The following is a 26,045-nucleotide window of genomic DNA, read 5'->3' as shown; positions in this document are numbered from 1 at the left end:
ATTCTAATATTAAAAGTTTTAATTTAAAATATAACAAATCGTCGACGACAGATTATTTTCTAAATTTCCTATGCTACTACTATAGAAGGTATGCGCACCGATACTGGTTATATAAATTATTGTACCAATAACTCGATGGCTAGAGCCATAAAATTCGGATCCTTTCAGGAGCAATAATATTTGACTAGAAGTTCCTGTTTGTTAACACGTAACGGCATATTTATTTCATTTTCTAGTTTATAACTAGTTTTGTTACAAAAAAATTATATTTATATGGGGCCTACACTTTGGAATGCCTAATTTGACATTTGATTATAAATAATTCATTTTTGTGCAACAGCCACATCGAAATAAAAATTAATGTGTCGTGAATTGAATTAGTTTAGTATAATCAGAATATAAGTTGCGAAGAAAATAATATTATCTTTTTATTACGGAATATATAAATAATAATGTGAATTGCCAAATTATTAAATTCTAATTATTTTTTTAAATAAACATTCGTCCATGATGTTCGCAAAATAGTTTTGCTTATTAGTAAATATAACATTTTTATGTAAAAAAAAATATTTAGCGAGCATTTGTTGTTTAACAAATTAAAGATATTTATTTTGAGACGGTATGAACTATTTGAATTCATAATTATTTAATTTTGAAAAATTAATTTACAGTTTGTCTCATCCATACAAATTCTGCGATATATGTATTGCATTTCCAAAAATGCGAACAATTTAAAAATTGTTCGCATCATTGATAAATCAAGGCCTCTATTTCGCAAAAAATTGGATTTAGAATTTCAGGTGTAGTTGTTACATATTCAAAGTCATAAATGTTTATGTAAGTGCAACTTTCTGAAAAGAAATGTTTATGATTTTGGTTCTTTGCAAAGTTTATGCTGATTAAGTGCTTTAATTTATTGTGAAGAAAGTCGATTGCTCGGAACTTACAAAATTACTTGAGATGTGACATTTTGGGATATAATTAACTTACCGTTGGTTAAGTTATAGTAATCGTTCAAAAATCGAGAATGAAAAATTTTGCATATCTTTACCTTTCAGAGGTTTCTGAACATTTTGGTATACCTCAGAAAAAATGGTTGTGTGTTCTTGTATGTGTGTATGTAGTATGTATGCATGTATGCATGTATGCATGTATGTATGTATGTAAGGATACAATTTTTCGTCGACGTTTTCGAGAACACCGATTAACCGATCTGAGTTATTTAAAAAACATTCGATACCTATTCATAGGGAGATGCTGATTAGTTTTTGGCAAAGGCAGATTCTGCCGTTTCGGAGATACGGAGCAAAAATTTCAGAAAATTGGATTTAAGTTTGTGAGAGAACGGAGCAACCGATCTAAATAATTTGAAAACCATTTTACTTGTATTGATATAACGAAGAATTGATTAGATTTTTGCAAAGGCAGGTCTAGCAGTTTAGGAAATCCAGAATTTTTGCGACGTGAATCAAAAACTTTCAAGAAATTTCAAAATTCTAAAAAATTTCAAGTTTTAAAAAAAGATCAGTATTTTTAAAAAAGGGGTTGTCCATTTTTTTTTTAATTTTTAAAATTTTCTAATTTTTCAAAATTTTCAAAAATGATCAAAAAAATTCCAAATTCTCAAAAAACTAATTTTTTATTTATGAGCTTTTAAATTTTTTAAAAAACTATACGGGAAATTACAGCAATTTACCTTCAGGCTCGATGCCATGCACCACTAGTTTTGTTTTTGGTAAATTTATTATATTGAAGTTAAAATGTTTTTCAAGTATATCAGCAAAAAGCAAAAGTGTTGGTCGAACTTAAACATTCATTACTTTATTTATTTCATTTGTACTGATTACATTCTGTCAGCTACATTAATGCATGTAATAACAAAAATACATATAAGTTTCTCTATAAACTTCTCACACGTCGGAAATGTGAAAAAGCACCTTAATATGATTTGTGCGTGTAAATATTCAACAAATATTAAACGTTCCGCGTTGAAAATCATTTTCAAACATGTTCCGCACGGATTGAAAATGAAATTATCAACGCTCTATTCATCTCTTGTGCGAGAAACATTGTGTAATTGTTCGCAAAGAGCGAGTGCTATAGAGAGAAGCACTTTCTCCGCAAACGAAAGTGAGCACGTTTATTCGGAGACGCTTAATTTATATTTAGAGTTGAAATATTTGCGTTAAGGTTCCTTGCATTTACTCATCATAAACATGTTTTTAAGTGAAAATATTGGGAAAGGACAACCACAAAAAGTTTTTTGCGAATATTAGGTTCTTTACTTAAGATACAACCCTGATCTGGTACTTCGTTAAAAATATTCACCAACAGAATTAGAATAACTTTTAATTTAATTTATTTTTTATATAGGTATTTTTTTAAACTTTATTACCTATTTTATTTACGACTTTATTATTTTTTACCTTTTTTCTAGTGTAAAGGTTTAGTTGGTCCTTTTTACCCTATATGTTGTTACACAATTTCAAGGATATTTTGAAAGCTCCGACTGATTCCCTCAGCCTAGACAATTTCTAAGTGTCTAAGGGATGATAAATATCGTACGTGTATCATGCGTTTTACAACGATAATATTGTAGAATAAAATTGTTGTAAATACTAAATTTTGTGAAAAAAATTTACAAGGTTCAATTTAGCTTCCAGTAATGATATTGTCTGAACCAAATGAACTGTATCACAACATATAATACGTATCAAACGACATATCAAAAATTCCAGTTAATTCCAAATTATAGAAATGCGTTTTTTATTATTTTTCTGAAATTTGTCATCTGTCCCCTTTTATTCCATAAGCGGGGTAAAAAAAGTTGCCGGGGGCAAACAGTTCTATTGCATTATTTTTAATTTTAGAGGAATAATACGAAATAATAGCAACATTATTCATCCAACGCGAAATACAAATTTCATGGGCAATTTTTTTACAATGATAACTTTGAACTGGTACTTCGTCAGAAATTCCCATCAAGAGAGTTGAAATAATTTAGAATTGAATTTATTTCTAATTTTTTTAACTTTATTATTTTTTTTATTTACTACTTTTTTATTCTTTACCTTTTTGCCAGTGTAAAGGTTTAGTTGGTTCTTTTTACCTTACATGTAAAAGGTTACAGGTTGAATCTAACTCAAAAATAATAATACATCTTATGATACAAATTTATAACGTATCGTAAAGGATAGGGCGGGACACAAAGGTCAAATTTGACTTTGAGCAATTATATTGTGCATGGGCGAATTATATCATAACAAATAGCACATATCGAACAAACTACTATCTGACTTTATAAAGTAAAACTCCCAGCTAATTCATCATTGTAGAAATGTTTTTTATGTTGTTTTTCAAAAATTTGTCACTTTTTTGTGGTTCTTTTTACCTCGCCTGTGGTAAATTGGACAGCCAGGGGGTGAACAGTTCTAGTGTTTCCTTTTTAATTTTAAAGGGATTTTACTAAATAATAAATAAAATAAATAAATAATATAAATAATAGCTACATTATTCAACCAATATAAAATATGAATTTTATGGGTACATTTTCTTTAGAGATGACACTGTATATAATCCTGATTAGGTATTTCCTCAGAGATAATAATCAACAGAGTTTGAATAACTATTTAGTTAATTCAACTTTTGTTAAATTGCTTTTTTAAACTTAATTTACTTTTTTATTTACCATTTTTTATTGTTAACATCTTTGCTAGGGTATAGGCTTAGTTGGTCTTTTTTAACCCTCCCAACTTTTACTGGGATTATATAGAGAAAAAACTGTTAAATCTAACTTAAAAATAATAATACATCTTATAAAAGAATTAAATAACCTATACTTAAAAATTATATTAAGGTCTCGTAAAGTGAACCCCAGAGCTCACAACCAAAAAAACTAACAACGGAAGAAAATACTTTTGTTATGGATTTTCAAACGTTGCCGTTCACCTCCTGATAGCAACGTCGTAAGTATCAAAGTGATGGCTGGTTATACATCTTTTTCCTTCTACCTTCAAATATAGTCGTTAAAAAATTCTTAACGCTACTTGTTTTTGAGATATCGGTGGTGAACTTTTTTACCCGGGAACCTTCAAGGCACTCTCTATCCTATATATAATGTGCATATTTGTTTTTAATATCTTTCTAATATCAGAAATGTTTTTTTTATCTTTGTATATACAAGCATATTATTAATATTTTATTACACTTTTTAAGAACTTTTCATGGAAAAATATTGTTCATTTCGATGAAGATTTCTTCAAGTATGTACATAATAGCCGAAGATAATTCCTGAGAGCAGCAGCGCGCGTATTGCGCTACGTACGATACAAAAGTAATCTAACTGATAGTGTTTCGCTAATGGTTTCAAGGCCGTCCGCGTCTGTGCGCGTCTCGCTCCCGCGTATGGCGTCGTCCCGCACTCGCATAGTGCTGACCCACTTTTGATGTGACCCACTGCACTTGGACTACTCTGCTGCGACCTCTAAGCACCCACCCGACCACTTCTACTAGTTTGATCGGCTGACGCAATGCGCCAGGGGTTGACAAGTTTAACACTAGATACATTCAGCGATGGAAGGAATGATGGGGAAATAATTTGTTTGCCTATTGTTTTGCGACGCTTTTTTAATGTATTTATAATAATTTCTAATTCAGTTAGTTGTTACTTTCCAATTCAAGGAAAAATACAAACGCAAACTGGACTCACATTCGAACCCATCAATAGTTGACATTACTCAATCTTTTGGCATAAGGAGATTGAAACGACAATGGCCTTTAGACTTAGTCTTAGATTAGGATATAATATTATCATATTAATTGTAAAACTGAGAAGATTTCATTGGAGTTCTTCTTAGGCATCGCTCTTAAATATTGTCATTTTAGCTCATAGGAATCTTTATGTATTTCTGATTGCTAAATAAAACAGAGTTAAAAAAAAAACTTTCCAATACTGTTTAATGTCAAATTTTAAAAAGCTCACTGGAAACTTTTACTTTAAATGTAGGGATCATTCGAATAACAACATCCAGGCCCTTGGCCAATAAACACGCGAAATAGTTTGGTATGGCAAACACGCCATGCCAAACTATATACTGATCTACCCATGTAATTAGGACCCTTTTTGTTTCGCTAAATAATGATCAAAACTATGCTTTTTTGTCCCAAAAATACAATACAGTGTTTTTAAATTACATATAAATGTGCCGATGTAAAATATCTAATGAATAAATATAATACCCAAGTATCAATCCACCATTATATAGTATACATTTTGTATATTGAAAAATATCTTTCTGAATTGAACAAATTAAATTAATATTTATCATTCTAGTTTGAACCATGAAATCTATAGTTACACAAAATTTCACTATAAAAATGTCAGCGATAATTATGAACTGGCTTGATCCTTACCAAAAACAAATCAGCACTATTCCCAACTGATATCTTTCAAGGGGATGATAAATTTTGCATTTTCTGCAAATTCTAAAGAAACGTTTCAGTCACTCTTCTCACAAAACTGAGAATAGACTGAGAGCCAGTGAACCTTTTGAATAACGGTGTTCCTGTAAGGCTAAAAATTTTTGTACAGGTGATTCTTAACGTGCTAAGTACGGAAACGACGGTCTGGCAGGTTTTAGCCCTGCACATCATGGTCGTCCAGGCGTTTGAAAGTGTAAAAAACACCCGAAAATTAAACTTGTTCCTGTAAGGTTCAAATTTTTATACGATGTAATTTACTCATTGAGAAGTTCGAAAATCAATCTGCCAGACCATTTCGACCTGCACAAGTACCTGCCAGACGAGCCGGAAAGTGAGCAAAAAATGCCCCAAAATAAACTTTGTCCTGTAAAGCTGAAATTTACATATGTGTTTATCTAAGCAATTCTAAAAAGGTCTGTGCAATTGCCAGACCATTCTGGCTAGCATAAGCCCTTGCCAGACGAGGGCAAAAATGCTATGGCGGGAGGCGAGTAATAGGCGTTGCGTGAAAACTTATAGCATATATTCAAACTATATTATGAGAAATTACAAATTATGGTCAAAATAAATTTAATTAGTCACAATAAAATATATATTATCATGAATTAATCATCATTATCAGATATATCGCTAATTAATACTTCATCGTCATAAGATTCGGCATTGCTGACTTATTGTCTATAAAAAAAAAATTAAATATATTAATAATATAATAAATATAAAATATTACAAATTTAAAATTTTTAACATTACCGCCTATGTGTTGATCAGCTCTGTTTGCATCCTCCTCAGCAATACGAGGAGGATGTTGTGATATTATTTCAAAATTTGAAGAAGGAACAGTATCTCCCACAAACTAATTGAAATCAAATATTTTTTCAATCAATATCCAGCCAGTATTTTGAGATTTAAGAATTGTTGGTACTTTTAAATGACCATTTGAAAACTATATCTACTCGTGCAGCATGTGCTGCCGCTAAAATAGACATTATTTTTTCGAAATATTACCGAATGTTTTTGGTATATTTTTTATTGAATGCAGTAAATAAAGTCGATCGAAAACAACAGCATTATACCAAATTGTTTCGTTATCAGTTATATTTGCTTGCTTCAATCATTGCTGTTTTCGCGGTTTTATAGATAGTTCCATCTGCGTGGCAAAGTGACATTAAAACTAGTTGGTATTTGTATTTTGCCTTGAGGCAAGTTACATGAACTTCCCGACTTAATCAATAAAAAATAAATTAATTTATGAGTGATTAAGAGTATTACGAGTGGATTTTTTACACATAATTGAAAACGAACGAACACGTTAACTCGGAGTATTTTCTAAAATCAAATTTTCACAAATCAATAATTTTTATAATTGAACCAGTATTCGTAGAACTTTAATGGTTCAGTATGTTCATTAAGACCATGTACTCTATCGTTATACCAAGTAAATCGTCTAATTTTAATTTTAACAAATGTGAAAATAAAAATTCACAAAGTACTCATACTCATTTTTTCAATCTTTGATGAATTTTTAAAATTAAACTACTTGTCGTAATGCGGTAATATTTCACAAAGTTCTATAAGACCATGATATATATATCCCCAAAAAAAGTTCCATAAAAATCGGCTTAAATTTTGTTTTCAACAGTTAATTACAAGAAAACGGCTCGGTAGATTTTCACCTAAAACTAATCAATATCATTTCCAACTAATATCTTTCGAACAGTTTTTGATTTTTTAAAATCGATTCGGTAGTATGAGCTTAAATGTGGATGAAAAGTTTAACACATTTTTTCAAATTACAAAGAAACGGCAGATCGTAGCACAAAACTGACAAACGATAGTTCTCATCGATGTACATCAAATGGCTTTTGAATTTTTGAAATTGGTTCCGGCGTTTTTGAGCAAACGTCGATAAAAGGTCTAATTTTGACAAATGCCAAAAAAGCTATATTAATTTTTGTAAATTTTAATGAATTTTTAAATCGGTCTAGTCGTTTTTTTAGAAAACGTCGATTTACTTACGGAAAAAAATCTGTTCACTTTTTCCAAATTTGGTCTCATTCGATTCAGAATGGCTTGAAACGTCGAGAAAATATAAAATTAACCAATGGGATTTTTTGATGAAAACAAACTTCTTCGGGAAGCTAACAATTGTAATGAGATATGATAAGGTTTTTTGAAGATCAATATTATATTGGATTTATCGCGCCAACAGGCGACCAACCAAATCACGTTGGACACGAATTTCGTGAATTTTATTATTAGCTTTAATAGGTTTCTTTTTTTTCTGAAAAAGAAATTCATAATTCTTACCTGTGAAATTTTTTCTTCAAATCTGTTACCCTCCGTTGAACATTCAGAAATAAATGTTTCTTTCCAACTTTCACCTATTTTCAGAAAATTCAATGGATACTCAATAGAAGCCTGAATTGAAGTATTAATTAGCGATATATCTGATAATGATGATTAATTCATGATAATATATATTTTATTGTGACTAATTAAATTTATTTTGACCATAATTTGTAATTTCTCATAATATAGTTTGAATATATGCTATAAGTTTTCACGCAACGCCTATTACTCGCCTCCCGCCATAGCATTTTTGCCCTCGTCTGGCAAGGGCTTATGCTAGCCAGAATGGTCTGGCAATTGCACAGACCTTTTTAGAATTGCTTAGATAAACACATATGTAAATTTCAGCTTTACAGGACAAAGTTTATTTTGGGGCATTTTTTGCTCACTTTCCGGCTCGTCTGGCAGGTACTTGTGCAGGTCGAAATGGTCTGGCAGATTGATTTTCGAACTTCTCAATGAGTAAATTACATCGTATAAAAATTTGAACCTTACAGGAACAAGTTTAATTTTCGGGTGTTTTTTACACTTTCAAACGCCTGGACGACCATGATGTGCAGGGCTAAAACCTGCCAGACCGTCGTTTCCGTACTTAGCACGTTAAGAATCACCTGTACAAAAATTTTTAGCCTTACAGGAACACCGTTATTCAAAAGGTTCACTGGCTCTTGGTCTAGAAAGAGCAGAATAAAATTCAAAAAATAAGAAATATGTCTTAAGCTTTATAATGGAGCATTTTAGTTAAAAAAAAACTCACTTGTTTGTTGATGTTTAATTATGATCTTTTTTTTATACTCATCCATTACATTTTAGTATTTAGTACAAAAAGCTCAGTTGATTATTGTGGTTCAATTATGAGCTTTCTTCAAACTGATCCATTACATTTTAGTACGAAAAGCTCAGATGATTGTTAATGTTTAATTATAATCTTTTTTTAAACTGATCCATTGCATTTTAGTACGAGAAGCTCAGTTGATTGTTGATGTTTAATTATGTTTTTTTTAAACTGATCCTTTACATTTTAATGTGAAAAGCTCAGTTGATTGTCGATGTTTCATTATGAATTTTTTTTAAACTGATCTATTACATTTCAGTACGAAAAGCTCCGTTGATTGTTGTTGTTTAAATATGAACTTTTTTAAACTGATCCATTATATTTTAGTACGAAAAGCTGAGTTGATTGTCGAAGTTTAATTACAAGCTTTTTTTAAACTGATCCATTGCAAAGCTAGTTCTTATCGAGTTTTTTTCAAATGACTTAAATTTTTGAAATCTGCATAGTTTTTTGCCATTTTTGACAAAACGTTGAAACTCTTTTTTATATTTGTTGTCAAAGGATTCAAAATGACTTGAAACGTCGAGAAAACATAAGATTATCAAATCGGATTTTTTGGCATAAGCTTCTTCTTCAAAGAATTGAAAAATATGTTCTTTAATAGTGACTTTTGTTCAAGTTTTAACTTTAATGATAATGTTAAGCAATAATTTAATACAACATATCATTTGGGACATTCATTTATTAACTTAGTTTTGAATGATTTATTTATGCCTATATTGTTTTAGGCTATTTGAGTTAAAAGCTCATGTAAGAACTTGAAATTAATATTATTATCTATTAAGAAATTACATAGCGTACCTATGTTTATGACGTCTCATTAACTTCAAATAATAAGAGGATAAGGAATATAAGTCATTTATTACGCTAAATCTTTATTTATTAATTAGTGTATTGGTGTAACTATTGGTCTTCTGGTGGTTTGATAAAAAAACAATTTGGTATACATAACTGAAATAGAGAAGATTTGGATTTGTCTCTTCCTTGACTAAGATGTTCAATTTGAAATCAATATCTGATACATATTTTATTTAATATTAAATAAATTAAATGTACTGTTTAAATTTTAATTTTACCAACTTCATATTCCGAAAGCAATCTAATATCGTGCACAGTTGTCAAGTCAGTATAAATTTCACGTTGCACTTAATTTCATAGTATTTTAAAATGCAAGTTCAAAAAATGCAAGAATTTGTATAGGTCTCAGAATTTTCATGATATTATAAATTAATTAACAGTACTTGCAGCAAGGTTTTCGTAATGTAGGTCAGTTTCCAGGCGATAACCAGTTCTGAAACGAGCTAGCTTGCTACTCTCAATTTCATTTATTTCTTCATTTTTTCTTGTTTTATCTTCTTGATAGCGCAACATATTTACGAACGCCTCCCGAATGTAAACACGCGATTATTATCAATGCACTTGTATAGTAAAATTATCTTGATCGCAGATTAATGTGTGTGTTTTCATTGTGAACGAAGATTTTTCATTTATTTGTTATTGCTTTTGTTTCGCTTCTATATTGTTACGAAATTACAATTGTTTATTAATTGCAATTAATCAATAGTAAGAATAATATTTATTGTACACACGAGTACGTTGGCATGCATATCAGTGCACTGACTTTGAATGAATTGTTTCAATTGATAATTGACAATGTATAGGTAACGATTTATGTTATGCTACATTTGTGTAATTTTGTTGAATCATTGTGTATATTTTTAAAATTCGATCTTAATATTGAAAAACTGTTCGAAGAAATTAGTTTTATCTTTTATAAAAGAAGACTTTTCAGACGATTCCCATATGAAAATTATTTAAAGGAACATTCGTTAAATAAGTAACTTGTTAGGTAGGTTATAGTAATCGCAAAAAATCGAAAATGAAATTTTTTATATGTTTTACTTTCCAAAGTGTTCTGAACATTTTGGCATACCTTAGATAAAATTGGTTGAAGGTGTGTGTGTGTATGTGTATGTGCCCATACAATTGTTTGTTAGAATTGATTCAAAAACATTTAATACGTATTGATGGGGAGACGTGATGATTCGTTTTTTGGTAAAGGCAGGTCCAGCCGTTTCGAAGATATGGGATAAAGGTGGCAAAAATGGAAATTCTGTTTTTGAGAGAAAGAAGCGTTCGATTTTAATTATTCAAAACCATTTCATTTGTATTAACTGAAATTGATGAAGAATTAATTTTCAATTATTTTGGGTTCTTACCAAGATTAATGATAACGTAAAGTTAACTTAAACAGTTCAAATAAATTTCTTCGATATTTTCAACACTAGGATTAACCGACTTGAATGGGTTTCAAAATTTTCAAAATATTAAAAAAAAATTAAATTTTCAAAAAAATTCAAAAATCGCAAAAAGTTTCAAAACTAGTTTTTTTTTAATTTACAGCTTTCAAAATTTTTAAATTACGGTACGGTAAGTCACAGAAATTTGCTTTAAGGCACGATGCAATGCACCACTCACATTTTATTTCGAAAAGCCTATGGAATAAAAATAAAGCGATGCTCATTGAAATGTCCATTGCACACATTTATTTTGAATTATCTATGAAGAAGGCTGATGTATATATCTTAAGTAATGCGATAATATGCTGTGCAGGTTATGAATGTTCAGTTAATCATGTGTGAGGACACTGAAACGTAAACAACGGTATCAGCCTATTCAAAATTAACTTGACCTATATTATTAGTAATTTATCTGGCGTGCAATATAGCACATTTTATATACTAAAATTACCAGCAAAACATTTAATAGATTACATTCGTCCTTTTAAATCGGAGGTAAATTTATGCGCTACTGACTTGGTTTTAAAGGTTAAAACTGTTAGGAACTGAAGGGTACGAAATACAATAAACTTGGAAATAACCATTTGCATAGAATTATCACGTGTGAATGGAAAAATATAAGGTGTATTTACTTATAGCTTCATTATTAATTTACAAATAAATATATAATTTATACAAATATTAAAATCGTAACATTTTAACCAATTGTGTTTGCAATGTAATTTATAAGGAAATATAAAAATAGAATGCAATAGTATGAATATAGAATATTACACGAAAGAAGTATATTTTAAGAATGCTTCCATTTTAATAATTGCCCAATTAAAAATCGCTTGTGAAGAACTGTCCAACTGTAATTTAAGTGATAATTGAGTCGTGCATTCAAGCGAAATGTAATTATTCATTGTGTTAGTTATTACATATTGCAGTTTTGATTTGCAAAATTATTGAAAGTATTATATCTTATTGATAAAATTGATTTTTATAATAATTAATTATAAAAAAGTAATTACGAATAAACCTTATAACAAGGGAAAATTTATCATAGAAAAAATTGTTACACCATATTCAATTACCAACGGAAACTGTAAGTTTTATATATCTTTTATAAATAATAGCGTTCAAAAATTAATCAATTCAGATTTCATTTATAATCGATACAGTTCTATTGTACTTATTTTTATAATATTTTTTATTCAATGAATTATATTTATCTGCAGAGTAAGTTATAGTAATCGCAAAAAAATTGAAAATGAATTTTTTTATATATCTTTACGTTTCAAAGTTTTCTGAACATTTTGGCATACCTTAGAAAAAATTTGTGTGGGTGTGCGGATACAAATTTTTGTCAACAATTTTGGAAACACAAACCGATTTGAGTAATTTAAAAAACATTCAATTTGTATTAATGGGGAGACTAGCTGATTAGTTTTTGTTTGGCAGTCCCAACCATTTCGAAGATACGGGGTAAAAAGTTCCAATAATGGTAATTAAGTTTTGAGAGCGTCCGATTTGAATGATTAAAAAACATTTTGTTTGTATTGACGAAACGAAGAGCTGATTAGTTTTTTGGTAAGGCAGGTCCAGCGGTTTCGGATATCCAATAAAAAAAGTAACGAAAATGCCATTTGGTGGTCAAAAATGATCATGAGACATATGCACATAAAATTATCAGATATTTTATAGGGATTTCAATAGTAGGTACACATTTTGTTTATATTTCTATGGGTTTCGTAGCGGCGCTTACGCGCTTCGATAATTGGTCTCTGAAGCAGCTACGCAGCGCGATTACTCTAAAGAAAAAGGGTCAAAAAGTCAAAATATTTAAAGAAAATCGGAATATAAAAAAATCAATTTTTTCAATGAAGTAATTTTTTTTCAAAATTTTCAAAAATCTTTTTTTTTCAAAGTTTTCAACATTTTTTTCGTTTTTTTTTATTTTTGGTACGAAATTTCCAGCAATTTGCCTTAAGGCACGATTCCATGCACCACTAGTTCATTATTATATAGACAATACCAGGACACAACTGTAACTCGTTCTCGTACTTTTGTACTTTCTTGTATTACTATTATTTAATTAAGAACTGTTTTTGCTCATATGTGTAAAACAATTAACTTCATTTCTTTGCTTCAATGCGTTTAGTACTAAATTTAATATTTTTGATAATTTTAGTCGTATTCACTTAATTTATTTTACATTTATTGTAATATGATTTGTTATTATCTCTATAATTTTCTTGTTCAAACAAATCATTTCGTATGCATTGCAAATATGACATGCCAACCTCCAATTCGCGCCCTTCAATGTAAATAGCGTCAAGTGATGATTAGCTTAATGATTTATTAGCTATATTATATGCGAGCTGTAAAAATAATCCGTGGCACAGTCCCATTCCAGGTGAGCTTGTCATTGACCCACTGGCCCGTTGCACTTGGGCCACATACGGCGCGCGTCAAAACGAGGGTCGCGCGTCCCAATGCCGTCTATACCTCATTAATCAACTATTATTATCGTAGAACGATTCTACACCAAATGGAAATATATTATCGCACATATGTAATCAATACCTGCTTCTTGCTACTAATACGTACTATTATTGATGTAGTTGTTCGGCCTTGTTTTGAATCGCGTGATTAGACTGGTGGCAAGTTGTTGACACAAACTCGTGATGAAAATTTTACTTTGAAATGATTCATTCATGTTAGTGCTGATGAATTTTATTGTCCGGCTTAATGTGAGGAGGTTTTAATAATTTCGAATAACTTTTTTCCAAAAAATACATAACTAGTGGTTTAAGGCATTGTGTCTTAAGCCAAATTGCTGGTATCTTCCGTACCGTAATGAAATATTCCAAGAATATTAAAAGTTTTCAAATATATTATTATAAATTCAGTAACTTTTTATAGACAAAATATAAGAGCTTATAAATTGGACGAGGACGTTTATATGTTTTCATAAAAAGTAAATAAACAAAACTTAATGATTCTCTGAAGAGGAGGTAGAATAAAGGATTTGTCTTATATATTCTTAGAAATATAAACTGATAACTGACATATAAACTGAATTGCAAATCAAAATTATTTATTTAAAGTATAAAAGTGAGCTTCAGAATTTTTACTTGAAATAAAATTAAAATACTAAAAAAAAATTTTAAATAAGAAAAGTGAAATTAAATTTAATTTTTATTTTCCGAAAACAATAGTTTTGTCTTGTATTGACAAAAGATTTTTCGAATTATTCAAATCAGATGCTTTGTTCTCTCAAAACCCGCTATTTTTGCATCTTCAACTCCGTATATCCAAACCTTCTGGACCTGTTTTTGCCAAAAACTAATCAGCACGTCTCCCCATCAGTAGGAATCGAATGCTTTTTGAATATTTGAAATCGGTTGAACCGTGCGCCCGAAATCATGGACGAAAAATTGTATCCACACAAAAAACACACACATCCATTTTTTCTAAGGTACGCCAAAATGTTCAGAAACCTCTGAAACGTAAAGATATGCAAAAATTTTCATTTTTGAATTTTGGACGATTACTATAACTTACCTTACGGGAAGTTAAAAATAGTAAAAATTTATGCTAGTACATGTAAAGTATAATATGAAACATTTTATTAATTTTTCTATAAAGTGAATGAATAATTATTTATTATGAAAATTCGCTAATTAAAATAGGTATAAGTTGTATTTTGCCTTAAGGCAAGTAGCATGAACTTTCCGATTTCTGGGTATAATCGAGATTTAATCAACAAGAATTTTTTCAATGTTTTAAATTATGACAGTTTTTTAACTGATAATTACGAAGATTCGACTCGGTTGCTTTACATAAAAATAGTGAGTTATGATAATAATTTTTCAATTAACTGTTGACTTCAAAGAAACTACTTCACCAATCCGCTCGCAAAAATAATCTATGTTAGTCTGTACTGAGCTTTACTAAAAAAGCGGCATGAAATTAGTGAATCGAATTTTCCGACGAAAACATAAACTTTTCCTTACGAAAGTATATAAATATAAACAGTAATATTATAAATAACAATTATCATATAAATCCAATGCATATATTTTCATTTTGAACTGTATATTTTTTCGTTTTCTTCATTACTTCTAATTATGAATTAGTGCTCTAATTTTTTCATAATTAAAACTAATTAATAACCTGCCTTATAATTCATTGTATTTTATAACATCTCGCAGAAAGGAAACGCCGCGCATGATATTTAACTCGAGAGGAAAAAAAGAAATTTTGATGTAGAGATTACTTTAATATTTTGGACAAAACGTATTTCTGACGTAAGTGTAGGTAAATTTTGAAATTTTTGAAAAACAATGGACCTTGAAAATTGAAATATTTTTCTCATATTTTGACATTTATTGGAAATTTTGATAAATCTTGGTACGGAGCCCAAAGAATGCGAACAAAATTTGTACTTATTATTAAAATCTCTATAAAATATCTGATAATTTGATGTACGAGTACATATGTCTAACCACCAAATGTCTTTTTATTTACTTTTTTCGTTGCATTTTCGAAACCGCAATGGAGGGCGATTGCATTTTTAAAAAAATTCAAAATTTTCAAAAAATTTCATAATATAAAAAAATATAATTTTTCACAAATTACCAACTTTTTCAAAAATTTCAAAATTCTCAAAAATAAAAGTTTTGAAAAAATTGTAAAGTTTTTAAAAAAGTTGAAGTTTTTAAAAACGGGAAGTTCCAGCAATTTGCCTTAAGGCACTATGCCAGCCACCACTAGTTTCAAATACATTTGTTAAGAATGTTGATGATGAGAAATGAATTTGAGTTTCGTAATTAAATTTAAATTTTATTCAGCATTCTTGACGCACCCTTGCGTTACAACGTTGCAAGTAAAGTGCCTCCCAGCGTCTAATTTTGTTACATGCTATGCTACGTTCTTTATTCTAATATTTAATTATTCAATTCAATTTTTTTCTGAATGTCAAATCTTGTAAATTCAATTGCTATTGTTGTATATTATTAATATCTAACAATGAGTGAAAATCCATCTTTAGCTTCAGATCATCTCTCAAGAAAACTGTTAAACTCAACTGAACTCATCTGTTGATATATATCTATAGATATGTATTTCAATAATTGTTTTTTTTACGAGCATATTGATATATATTTTATAATAGCATATAAAACATAGCATTATTATATATACATGTAGTATATGTAATTTAATAATGATCAGCATTATCAGGAAAAATTGCATTTGTCATATTCATTAACAAGTGCAAATTAAAATAATAATTAAACAAGCAAAGCACGATCAGCATTTTGTGCTTCCGCAATGTCAGCATCTTTTTGTTAATACTTTCCGGAAATTGTTCGATCGCCACCTGTTTATATTCGTTAATGTTTTACTAAACAATTTTATTTGTTTTTACTTTGAATGTTGCTATAAAATTCATAGTTATAGACGATTGAAAACAAAACAGTTGTTATGAGCAGTTTCACAATACAGAAACTAATGCAGCTGTTAGCAGGGCTGTTAGTCATTTATCGCTAATACTTTTATCAAATTATAAACAAAAACGTTAACATATTATTCTGAAAATCGATACTAATATAAAACTGATGACGTAAATAATGGTTACGCATTTTTAAGTTATGATGCCGTTTGGCAGAGCTACTGCTACTCAAAATAATTCGTTTGATTATTAAATTACAATGGTTTGTTTTATTCGTTTTAACTTAGCATTGCCTATTTGTTGTAATTTTTTTAAAATGAATATATTTCTATTCTTGTCTATGTTCATCTTTTGATGTAACAATCAAATTTATAGTTATAAATAACACAGGTCAACAAAGAAAATGGTGCAAACGATTTTAATACTGTTTTTAAGTATATTTGGGGCGCTGATTTCAAAAATGACATTGGTTTTTTTCTATGAGCTTTAGTTTTCAAGATACGATATATATGATATATTTTACGATATTAGGTGCGCAACTAAGTTCTCGCTGTTTTTTCGATGAAAATGTAACTTTATTATAAAAAAATGCATCAATTGAGTTCGATACAGTTCTCCAGTGATGGTTTCACTCGGTTTCAACAGCTCATAACAAATAACACCGACCTGGTCCCACCATATGTAGAGCCATAACCTTCGAAGTGAATATTCGGCCGAACCGAGATTTTCTCGTCTTTGGATTGCTGTAATGTATTTATTTTTTATCACCTGTCACGATGTGATGAAGAACCTCTTCTTTTCTCGCCGCTGGAGCAGTTGTTTACAGGCGAAAAAACGACGCTCGACGTCTCTTGTCTTCAACTCACAAGGAACCGAAGTTTCTTGCTTCTAAATCATCCCCGACGCATACTATAGCTTGGAAATGGTTTGATGGGTAACTCCTAATTCTAAAGCAAGATCTTCTTGAGTTTGGCACGAATCCTCTTCGAACAAGACCTTCAATTTAGCGTTTTTGAAGGTTTTGGCCTTCCTTCACGAGGGTGGTCGTCAACATCAAAATCACCATTTTTGAAGCGACAAAACCCCTCATGGCATGTTGTTTCGCTCAGAGCAACATTTCCGTAGCTCTCGATGCACTTTGCTGCCGTTTTTTTTTAATGGAAGACGAAAATCAACACTCCCCGCAAATGACGATTGTTTGGCATAAAATTGGACATATTCACTTAACCAGAAGTATAGAATGCAAAAACGAAATCAATTAGGTGTCGCAGCAGTTTGTTTACTTACTCTAAGCTTGCTTCAAGACGTTTTGGATTTGTCAAAATCGACCAACCCTTACTGATAAAGCCATATACTGACAAACAGCGAGAACTTAGTTGCGCACCTAATATAAGAAACGAAAGTACAAAATAGTAATACAATTCAGAATGTTATTGTAATGAGATATGCCTACTTGTACATACAAACTTACAAGACCCATTCGGCCTTAGTTGGGACATTAGTTGACACTGTGAAAAGTTCTTTTCCGTGACGACCTCGAATGGACCTGGTTTCGGCAACTTCTTCGTATCTCAAAAACTAGAGCTGATACAAAAAAATGGATTGCAGATTTGAAATCAGCGCAAAAAATACTATAAGAATCAGCTCTAACATTTGAGGCACCAAAAAAAAAAACTTTTTTTTGTTGGCCTGTGTAATATAAAGATCGCATTTAGTTTTCCAATTTTGTTTGACATAATTCTTCAATATGCACATAACACTTACTAATAAATACTTGCTTTGAGGTTAGGAAGTTGCTATTTTGACGAAAGTGATTTTTGATATGTTTTGTATTGTATTATATGCTGTGAATGACTAATTCTCGTCATACAAAACTTTGGATAAAACCAAGCGATCGATTAGGTATAGCTGTCTTATTACTCTCCAGGTAGAGAGAGTACTAATAAAATTAACCAAAATGTTTTACTGCCTGTAAAGGATGTTGTCGGCATAACAGTTATTCATAACGAATAATAAAAGCCCAGAAAGTTAACAGCTTGTATATTGGCTTTCGTTTTGACTCTTGGCTGAGTGTAATACACAGCTTTTTGACGGTTGTAAAAATTTTATAGTCGCAATATGGGACTAGGTCTCTATGGACCCTCCCGTAGATTTGTTTACTAATATTATTTATGTACAGTTACATTTTTATATCCCTGCGTTTCAAGTAAACGCTTACAATTGCTGACAAATATGCGTTAAAATGGTTTCGCATAACGAAATTATTTTTATAATTATAAATTTGTTTTATTTATATAAGTATATATAAAGAGTAATTTTATTAAAAATTAAAGAACATTAAAATGTTAACTTATTTGAGCGTAATAGGCCTGCTTGAGTAGTTTTATTGATGGCATGCTTGTCATAATGTTCCATTATTTATTACTCGTACTTTATCGCCGAGTCATCGTAAGCGTCCAAATCAGATTCGCTTTCATCGCTTATTGCTATCATAAGATGTTGCGCTTCGTCGCGCCGGTATTGTCGCTTAATCGGGTATTATGCAGCAGGAGCCGTCGTAGAAGGGCGAGCATAGAACCCTGTCCTGCGTCACTTCATAATAGTATCGCGAGTCTGGATGGCGATGATGTTAACTGGGTCAGTAGGACACGGCGATATAGAGATTCCCTCTCTTCTACCGACATATTCGATCATACACACAGTCGTATGGGTATGATGTCGATGGCGTAACAAGTAAAAACTTATCCCGGGCTCTGTGTGCGTGCGGTACGCGTGCGCGCTGTGACTAACATAGACCTGGTTCGCGGGAAAGTAGGTCACTCGGAGCGCGAGTTGCGGACACTTTCACTTATTGCACGCCCGGTGTGCTGTGTCGCTGGTGCAGGGGCAGAGACGAGCGGGGGCAACAGTAATGATCGTTAACCATTGTGTAGTGCGGGTTTGCGCTCGGGCAACAGCAATAGCAAAGCAAAGCAATAGGTCTCTTCGGCTCTCCATCCATCGCGACCAGGCGACCGAGCCGGAGACCAAGCCGGCGACCGAGCCGATGAGTCCCGTAGATCGAACGCGGCGTAAGTGGGACGACCCGATGCAGCGCGCTCGTTCTTTCGGACCGCGATTACATACTGTGTAGCGATATAGAGTCAGTTCGTACTCGTCGCTCAGCGATCGTAGACGTGTTTTTCCACCTGCCGCTACGCACCTCACGTTTCAGTTTACGTTGTGTTGTGACATTTCGGTACACTGTGTTTAGCGTTATACAGAACGACAGTTTTCTGTAGGATTACATTATCAGTGATTTTATGTTGTTGTTTTTGAGTTATTGTGTGATAGTGTCAGTGCGAAATTCAGAATTATAGATGCGCACGTTTTTCTAAATTTATGGATTCGTTTTTTATTTATTTATTTCTATGCATTTATTTCATAATGTCCCGGGCGGTGGGACCTCGGTACCGCCCGTATGCTGCGGCGATTTTTAACGTTATTCGTGTGCAGCAATTGTAACATTTTGTTTTAGATAAATAAAGAAAGTAAAAGTGTTTTGCGATCGTTTAGTGTAGACCGCGCGTGCGATGTTATTAGACATGGAGCATCACCATTCGGCACTCATGTCTTTGAACATGTCCCCGTTTAGTCTGAGTCCTACTGACAGTCCGGGGGCTGCTCCTCAACAGCATTCCGGTGCCGCCAATGACAATAATAATTCGGGTGCCTCTGCCGGCTCAATGCCTCCGCCTCAATATGAAGCGTATGCGCCCTGTCAGCAGGAGCAGCAGGCTCCTGTAGCGCAGGCACCTTCTTATGGCATGTGTAACATGGATGTTTCCTACTTGTTTTCTTCAGGAGCTGCTGGTTTCCCGATGGAGGGCGCGGGTTCTGGTAGCGGCCCGCCTGGATACATGGGCCTGCTGCCTGGAACGCCGGCCACCACTGCGCAATGCGATCAGACGGAAATGAAAGACGTCATCGAGGAGTTATGTCCCGTATGCGGTGACAAAGTATCGGGATACCATTACGGTCTCCTAACATGTGAATCCTGTAAAGGGTTCTTCAAGCGAACTGTACAAAACAAAAAGGTCTACACGTGCGTTGCAGAACGCAGTTGTCATATCGACAAAACGCAAAGGAAAAGGTGTCCGTTCTGTAGGTTCCAGAAATGCCTTGAAGTCGGCATGAAACTTGAAGGTGGGTGTTTTAACTTTATTATCTTTACTTCATTTGCAACATGACTTCAGCATAATTAGTTTTATTACCATGATGAGTACCGAATTACTTATATTTTTCATTAAAAAATCTTTATAATTTTTTTAATTTATATTTTGTTTCTTAATAAATGACTTCTTATTAATTTGCTACAAACCATGTTATAACTTTTAAAAATACACCGATGGTTTTATCACAGTCTTCAGAAATTTAACTAAAAATATATAACTTATATTTCGGTCGCACTAAATTAGGAATATATTGATGTAAATTAAGAAAGAATATATTTCTTAACATCTACGGCAACCGTTACGCGAGATCGCTATCTTCATGCCACAAAACTCTGACGAAATAGCTTTTACCATATATTTGTTTTAGAGAAACTTACAAATGAATCGTTATTGCTTAAATATTAGCTCGTTTTTATTATCAAAAAGCAATCCTGCACGTGATGAGACACGAGAGGCAACATTCTGATGATAACTTTAATTGTACTAATGTATATTATCTGATTATCTAAAGTATTTTATTTCATATTGTAGATGATCGACATTCACTTCAAAATCTACCATACTTGTTCAAACATATTTTTATTATCTCATTTCTTGTTTTAGTTGAACGCTATAATTTATGTCTATTTAATACTCGTATCATCAGCCCAATATGCACTAAAGATATTGTATAAATTTGGGCGCTCGCTCTTCTCTTTCATCATATAAAACAATCCGAAACTTCTTTAAAATTCATGCAGTGTTCAAGAATGTGAAGAAACAATTTTCAATTATAATGTTGGAATTTTTTCATTATTTTGACATACCTATAAACATTTACGTAAATAGACTTGAACGATGCAAGTATAAAATTTGACTTTTGAGTAATTTGATTTATATGATCAAATTAATTTATCAATCAACTCAAAGAAAAAAATATTTGTAATTATTTATAATATGAATTATAATATTTAATTGCCTTCTTTAAATTGATTTTATTTAAAAGTATTTGTAACTGATCCTATCCAAATATATTATTCATAAGATTCTGCTTGAAATGCTGAGGAGTTTGTATTTTAAAATAGTAGTTCAAATGTTAAACTGTGATTCGTTGCGTAAATTGTGTCGATGAGCAACACTTCCTTTAAAGATCAATATTGTGTAGCTATTTCGATGAATCGCAAAACTACTATTGATTTTCTTAATGCAATAGCTTCCGTCACGATAATAATTTAGGGTTGATTCTGTTATTAACTTAAGCTTTGAACGCCAACAGAAAATTACAATCAGATATTAAATAATTCAATTCTAATATATCATTTATGATTGATTTTTATTCATCTTTATTAAAAGTTGTATCCTAATTCTTATCAGGTTGTTGTTTCATAGTCTATTATAGTATATATTTATAAATCTAAGAAATAATAAGTTTATGAAATTTATCTATTTTACGTTTTACAAAATATAAGTTAATAATGAAAATATTCAAATAATTTTAATTTCTATGTTGCAAATCAATAGATAATTAATATTCTCTTTGACTCATTACCCATTTCTATCTATTTTTAACTTTTTGTGCCATCCATTCATTTTGTGCCCGTTAGTAATAGTAATCGCAAAAGAATGAAAAAAATTTTTATAAATCTTTACGTTTCAAAAGTTTCTGAACATTTTGGCATACCTTAGAAAAAATAGATGTATGTGTGTGTTCGAATACAATTTTTTTTCGACGATTTCGTGAACGGATCGACGGATAGACGCATTGCTATAGCTTGGTTCCTTGATGAACCAAATCATCTAATTTAATTCATTTTTATACTTCATTACAAAACTAGAGGTGCAAGTCATCGTGCTTTAAGGCAAATTGCTGGAATTTCCCGTACCGAAAATTAAAATTTTCATTAATCTTTCATAAGCTTTTCATCAACCGATTTGAATGATTCAAAAAATATGATTTCTATTGATATGTTTTTGATTAGTTTTTGGCAAAGGCTAATCCAGCCGTTTTGAAGGTATGGGGCAAAATGAAATAAAATAACGGATAGTCCGATTTTAATGATTTAGAAAACACTTTTATTAGTATTAACGAAAAGAAAATCAGATTTTTGGGAAGTAGGTTTAGCGGTTTTGGAGAACCAATAAAATAAGTGAACAAAAATACCATTTTGCGGTCATGATCAATGTGTATATGTCGGCATATCAAATTATCAGATATTTTATAGAAATTTTAATAATAATTACTATAATAGTATAATAAGTTATAGTATGTATAACTATAATTATAGTAATAGTATAATAAGTAATAGTATAATAACATTGCGACACGGCGCTTACGCGCTTCAATATTTTGTCTCTACGCAGCTAACGCAGCGCGATTGGTTCGAAAAAAAGCTCAAAACTTCCAAATTTTTTTTTTTTTTTTTTTTTTTTTTTTTTATTAACTCTTCATTAAATAAAATTTTTGCCAAGTTTTAAAGCTTTAATTTAAAGGAAATTTTAATTTTCGGCATGTAAAGTTCCAGTAATTTGCCTTAAGGCACGATGACTTGCACCTCTAGTTTTGTAATGAAATATTAAAATGAATTAGATTAAATTATTTGGTTCATCAAGGAACCAAGCTATAGCAAAATGCGGTCTATCCGTCTATCCGTCGATCCGTCGATCCGCCAGTTGGGAGCATGTCCCTGGCCATGTCACTCTCGCTTGTAAACAAGCCCCCACCGAGATTCGAGATCTCGATTAAGTTAGGCCTTACCCGTGGAACTGTCGACCTACTGGTCCAGTGTACGAGCGGTCGTGTGTTTCCGTCCCGGCTTCGTACGCTCTTGTGCAACAGCACGAGTTCGTAGTTGTGTTTTCATAGTCGGCCGGGTCGATTGACCTAGTTTTCCTCTAGCATAGAGCGGTGGCGCGTAGTTTAAACTGACATGCCGATTCTCCGTTCTAGCACGCGCTCATTCTAGTATACGAGTAGTTCTCGTGTGATTCATTCCAGATGGAACGGAATTCCTCTATCGCTTCGCAACACAACCATTCGAGAGATGAGATTCACCATTGACTTTCGGTCTCGTTCAGAGACTATTGCTTTTGCTTTTGCTTTTGCCGGTTGCGCACTTTGGTTTCGTTTTTCATTGGCGTTCGACTTTGTTACATTATATGTCTTATATATTTGTCTTATCTTCATTATACTCGTATATTTAGTCTTATTGGCTAGTGGAGATACAATGACGTTTATTTTCTTTCTTTCGTTAACTTGATATTTTAATCAATTGATATGTCATATGATTCGTAAATGGCATTTTACAATTTGAGTTTCTTCGTTTGTTCAGCAACTTGATATTTGTAGAACATTACATTACACGTTATTAGCAGGTTATATATTAGGTTGTCAAATATCTCCCTTCCGCTTTTTTGCTCTTGGTTTATAATACAAAAAGGCGGAAGGGAGATATTTGACAACCTTATATTATAGAGTATGATAATTCATTTACCGAATTTCATACCATTGAAGAACTGGAGTCATAAAAATATTTCATTTACCTATTAAATATAGCATTTTTTTACTTAATGTGTTATTAACTTCCCGTAGGGTAAGTTATTGTAATGGGCCGAAAATCGGAATTGAAATTTTTTACATTTCTCGACGTTTTGAAGGTTTCTGAACGTTTTGGCATACCTCAGAAAAAATGGATGTGTGTGTGTGTGTGTGTGTATGTATGTATGGATACAAATTTCCAGTCACGTTTTCGGGCGCACGGATCAACCGATTTGAATGGTTTAAAAAACATTCGATTCCTATTGATAAGGAGATGTGCTGATTAGTTTTTGGTAGAAGCAGGTCCAGCAGGTACGGAGATAACGAGCAAAGAGTGCAAAAAATAGAAATCGAGTTTTTGAGGGAACGGAGCATCCGATTTGAATGATCTAAAAAACATTCAATTAGTAATGATTGGGAGAAGTGTTTATTAGTTTTTGGCAGAGGCAGGCTCAGCCATTTCGAAGATACGGGGCTAAATATGTAAAAAATGGCAGTTTTTGAGAGAACTAAGCGTCCGGTTTGAATGATTCAAAGAACTTTCTGCTTGTCTTAACAAAATAATAGATTTTGGTAAAAAAATTTTTGTTTCAATTTTTTTTTTTTTAATTTTTTGTATATCGAAAATAATAATTCAGATTTTATTTTTAATTCTGACTATAGTTCTACTATACTTTAAACAAATAATTTCAACTTTGCAATTTATATAATTCTTATAAATATTAGACAATGTTACAATATTTATAATAATCTATTTGAAAACATTCAGTATTCCTCAAACATCTCGTTACGGTACGGTAAGTTCCAGCAATTTGCTTTAAGGCACGATGCCACCCACCCCACTAGTTTGTTATCTAAATTTAAAACTATATTTTTCAACTCTAATTATGAACAAATCAATGATTTTGTCAAACTTAAGTAAAATCTCTATTATCTTCTTAAATCATATATTCTTATCTTATCGTGAATGTGATTCATTTCGATTTATTGTGGTTGCGAAACGCATACGGGTACTCGTTCGCAGCGATAAATGTCCGAAATTGCGTTTCTGTGTCTAAATGAAAAAACGACCTGAATTCGAGTTCCCTTTTGTTCTGCTTGCTGGCATGTGAAATTCATTATGACCTTTTAGTGCGTGTATTATTTGTAATGAGTATGTACAAATTCTAACGTCATTGTTATGCGAAATGTATATGGATTATGTATTTAAACATATCGCTGTATTGAAAGGCCCTTCGCCGTAATCATAATTTATCAATTTTGTAATTCTGTTTTCTCATACCATGCAAGCAACGGCGTTATAGGCAAACGTTTTAGTCCGTGCAATGGAGTAATCGTCGACGACATGACTGAATTGTCATAGATTCGAAAATAATTAATAAAAATGGATATTTGTTTTGGAAGTACAAGTTTTTAGCTTACAGTCATAAGATCTTACGGTTTAATAAAAATTATCGATTTGTCCTGATCAGTACCAAACGTAATGGAATTAAAATTTCTTTTTCTCAAAATATTTTGCATCTTAATAATACTTATATTATTACATCTCTATTTAATAGGTAAATGAAACATTTTGATGACTTCATTTCTAGTTCAATAATATGAAATTCGATAAATGAATTACCTTCTTTATAACGTATAACCTGCTAATTACGTGTAATGTAATGTTCTACAAATATCAAGTTGAGTAATGCAGAAACTCAAATTGTAAAATTAGTATTATTTTATATTATCGGTAATGTTTAAAAACAATACTGATTTAACTTTATAATATTGAGTATTTCATATTTATTTTAATCCATATTTTGTAACCCATGTTTGTTGAAAAAATGTGTATTTTGTGTCTATCTATTTCTATTTTGAAGATAATTACAAGCTTTTATTTAAAATTAATTACCTAATTACGATT

At 31.3% G+C, this 26,045-nt stretch overlaps 1 protein-coding gene across 2 annotated transcripts in view; it reads left to right on the top strand.

Annotated features, from left to right (window-relative positions):
* The window catches only part of LOC113378492 (nuclear hormone receptor FTZ-F1), a 186,646-nt gene that overhangs the window by 92,052 nt on the left and 68,549 nt on the right, over positions 1-26,045 (top strand). The window contains exon 3 of one of the 2 annotated variants that reach the window (XM_026619028.1): positions 20,252-20,593. The exons of the other annotated variant lie outside the window; for it this stretch is intronic. Within the exon in view, the coding sequence (XP_026474813.1) occupies positions 20,252-20,593 (342 nt within the window). The remainder of the gene's footprint in view (positions 1-20,251; positions 20,594-26,045) is intronic. 2 annotated transcript variants of the gene reach the window in all.

Source organism: Ctenocephalides felis, unplaced genomic scaffold (assembly GCF_003426905.1).
Source record: "Ctenocephalides felis isolate EL2017-DRISC unplaced genomic scaffold, ASM342690v1 CF-g0.4_SCAFFOLD_01886, whole genome shotgun sequence".
NCBI classification, from domain to species: Eukaryota; Metazoa; Arthropoda; class Insecta; order Siphonaptera; family Pulicidae; genus Ctenocephalides; species Ctenocephalides felis.
The sequence above is the reverse complement of the archived record's forward strand: the minus strand, read 5'-3'. Positions and strand labels throughout refer to the sequence as shown.